This window comes from Palaemon carinicauda, chromosome 5, assembly GCF_036898095.1.
Source record: "Palaemon carinicauda isolate YSFRI2023 chromosome 5, ASM3689809v2, whole genome shotgun sequence".
Taxonomy (NCBI): Eukaryota; Metazoa; Arthropoda; class Malacostraca; order Decapoda; family Palaemonidae; genus Palaemon; species Palaemon carinicauda.
In genome coordinates, this window is record NC_090729.1 from 24,316,965 (window position 1) to 24,320,566 (window position 3,602).

The window sequence follows — 3,602 nt, forward strand, 5'->3', positions numbered from 1 at the left end:
CCCCAGTATAGTTGTATCGAAATTTAATTCAGATAAACCACTAGGGTTAAGCCCAAGGCTTAAACAGAGGGAAAGGGATTGCATACCTTCTCCGAAGAAAAGAAAGCAACCGGGGAGTATGAGGAAGTATACTAAGACTCCATAAGCAACTTAGCCTAGGCACCAAGAGAATCGATTACCTAAATCACCGAAACTCACTCGTATACTATCTTGGAAATATTCAACATAATCTTAAATGTATAAAAAACAGCCTAAAGCTTCAATAAAATTTTAAAACACTCGTCTTGTCAACACCACCCTCCTCGCTGCTCCTCTGAGAGCAGCTAACAGGAACCTTTCATTGTTCCTTGCCTTCCTCTCGCCCTATGATTTTCCTTTTTCATTCACGTGAGAGGCCAACACAATCCAGTTAATGTGAGCACAATTTTGTGCCTGTTAGGAACGAACAACAAGTGTTTTTACAAGCCTTTCTTCCGTGAACATCAGCGTAAGATCGTGCTATTCTTCCAGTGTTTACAGCCACGTGACTCAGTGTATAAGTGCACATTTTTGCGCCTATAAGGAACGAGAACATCGGCGTAAAATCGTACTATCATTATGCCGTTAGGAACGAACAATAAGTGTTTTCTTTCCCGCAAATATCGGTGTAAAGCTGTGCTTATATTCCCTTGTGCCTACAGCTACGTGTCTCAGTGTTTACAGTGAATATGTGCACGATTTTCCACCCATGGAGAACGAACAATAGGTGTTTTCATAAGCTCCCTCTTCCGTGAATATTGGAGAAAAATCGTGCTTTCTCGCCGACCTCAGGTTATTAAGGAATTTACTCACAAAGACTCAAGTTAAAAGATTCATTTTTACCAAGATTAATCACTTCAATGCTGTGTGAACCCAACAGTGACCTAACCCAGTGGCAACATACCTGATACAACGAATTTATCACCGAAAAGTCTCCTCTCTATTCAACGGCCAGAAAGCACAAAACCGAAATTTTCATGACCCTCAATTACTAACCCTTTTTTTTTTTTTTTTTTTTTTTTTTTTTTTTTTTTTTTTTTTTTTTTTTTTTTGAGTGCTCTCAACCTCGAAGACAACACACAACAGCTATTTACTCCGGTGTCTTTCCTGAAATGACCCATAAACCAGTGTGTCAATAAGGGCCTTTGTAACCCAAAGCTCTATTTATTTTATTTCATTCTCTAGAATTAGACAATGCAAATCCAACCTGCCCAACCTAGTGCTCTGTTGCCTGTGCCATTTGACTCTAAGTGAAACAAACCACCTCCCCATTGCATTGCGTGCAACGGACCGTTATCAGCCATCTTTTTCTTCTGCTCTACAAGTCATTTGTGTTAAGTCTCATCGCCCTTGCTGCCCTAACAATGGCTGATGATGGCGCCCAGACCCCTTCTGTAGGGAGCATTAAAAGGAAAAGTGTCGAAGCTATCTCCCCAAATGGTGGGGACTCTTCTAGAACGAGAAGAGACTCCCACACCAGCCAGGGAGAACCTGAAGACGGAGCTTCGGACATTGAACGCCTCCACCTTGACCTTTCGCAATCCGAAACAGGCTCCCCTGACCCGGTACCCAAAATGGACAAAAGTGATAACGGACCAGAGACAGAAAAAAAAGATACTTCAGCAGCCCCTCAACAGGAAATGGCTATTCCTCCCTCTGTCAGGCCCAAGACAGCAACACGGCCTACTGCCAAGCCCGACATAGGCAGTCAAGAGAGTGCACGGCACGCAAAAACAAGGACCCAAGGTAATAGGAGGACCACGGAGAACACGACGTTGAATGTCGCAGGTAAACTACAACCAACAGTTCCTTCCCTAGCAGATCTTCCAAGATTCAAAGCCACTAGGGATACTAACTCAAACCACTCCCCTAGTAAATTGATAGATCTAGCAGTAAAATCAGGTAAAGAAGCAGGTCGTGCCATAGCTTACACTTACAAAATAACTAACGATGGGAACTTCATCCTCTTTCCCAAGAATGTCGAAACAGTCGAAACCTTTAGGAACTATCGCCACTTTACAGAACTCGACCCCTCCCAAAGAAGGCGAAAAATTTATGTGTATGGATACCCCCTCTATCTTGACTTAGATTTCATCAACGAACACCCGGCCATTTCAGAAGCTGTTCGCAAACAGTACAAGAAGAACAAGCAGAATTTTGATACCACCACAGTTGTATGCACCTTCACAGGCCCCTCCACTCCCCAATTTCTCGATCTAAATCATTGGGGCAAATACAGAGTTGCAGACTATATCCCGCCGCCCACAAGATGTTTTAATTGCCAGCGTTTTGGGCACCACAAGAGTCAGTGCCAACACGAGACTAGATGTGGGGTATGCTCGGAGAAACACGAAACTGAAGTCTGCATCACTAAACACGAAAACAATCAGCTAACCATAGCTAAGTGCCCCAACTGCTCCGCCGGCCATCATGCCTGGAACAAACGCTGCCCATCTTTCATCCATGAGCTAAATCGAAGGGGCACCCCAGCACCTTCACGAACTCAAATCAATCCTTCCCGCCCCTCCTTCCGCCTTCACCCATCCCAATCCTACCATCCTCCATAGTTATGTCACCAATCCTACGCTGAAGCTGCAAAACCAGCTATCCGCCCCTCTGGCACCGAACCTCCTTGCACGCCTCCCCATCATAGCCCTGCTCCCCTCTCCCCAGCATGCTCGGACCCCACCCCCTCCTCATCCTCACAGCAGGTCCCTCCACCTGAACCAGATATCGACCCCTCCACCTCTTCCCGTCCAAGCATCTCCGCCGGCTCTTCAGGCTCGACCGAGCCTGTCCCTGCGGTACAGCACTCTGCTGGCTCTTCAGGCTCGACCGAGCCTGTCCCTGTGGTACAGCACTCTGCTGGCTTTTTAGGCTCAACCGAGCCTGTTCCTGCGTTACAGCACTCTGCTACCACCTCACCCATACCCAACCACTCAGCAAACAGATTACCAATAGTAGGCTATCTAAGGGACCCAGCCCAAGCTCTCCTTCCCACCCCGATCTCTTACCCTGCTGCTCTTGCATTAAGAAATTGCAAGAAATCACTATAAACCTCCATTCAGCCCTTCATGGGGCCCCTGGGCTCTCCCCAGACTACACGCGCATCATAGCAAACCTGATTAAGGACCTGACCCAATACCATGGATCCTTACAGCAATGATAGCTCGGACTCTGAAGTTTACCTACACACATATGAAACCGGCAAGGGACTTAAAATTATGCAGTGGAACATCGCAGGAGTTAGCAGCAAGTATGCACTCCTCCAATCACAGACTGCCACCCTCAAGCCAGACGTCGTCCTCTTACAGGAGACATTGCTCAGGGAGAACTCACTCTTCTCCTACAAAGGATACACTATACACAAAACTCCTCGCACGGACACAACACGGGGACTACTCACACTAGTAAAAGACACAATACAGTCCACAAAGCTACCGACAATACAGTGCGGAGAAGCTGAACTGCTCAGTGTAGAAATCAGACTGGCCCACACAACACTCATCCTACACAACATATATAAAAGCCCAAGAAAGTCTCTGGAAGCTGAAAACCTTTTTGCTTCCATCTCCGCTTCCAAC

At 46.4% G+C, this 3,602-nt stretch overlaps 1 protein-coding gene across 1 annotated transcript; it reads left to right on the plus strand.

The window, feature by feature from the left end:
* The first annotated feature begins 1,382 nt into the window (after window positions 1-1,382).
* Window positions 1,383-2,585, plus strand: LOC137640802 (uncharacterized). Its single transcript, XM_068373274.1, has one exon. The coding sequence runs from the start codon at window positions 1,383-1,385 to the stop codon at window positions 2,583-2,585; it is 1,203 nt and encodes a 400-aa protein (XP_068229375.1).
* Window positions 2,586-3,602: the final 1,017 nt, after the last annotated feature.

Excerpts from the sequence above, each read along its gene's own strand:
- LOC137640802 (XM_068373274.1), top strand. The coding sequence starts at position 1,383 with ATGGCTGATGATGGCGCCCAGACCCCTTCTGTAGGGAGCATTAAAAGG.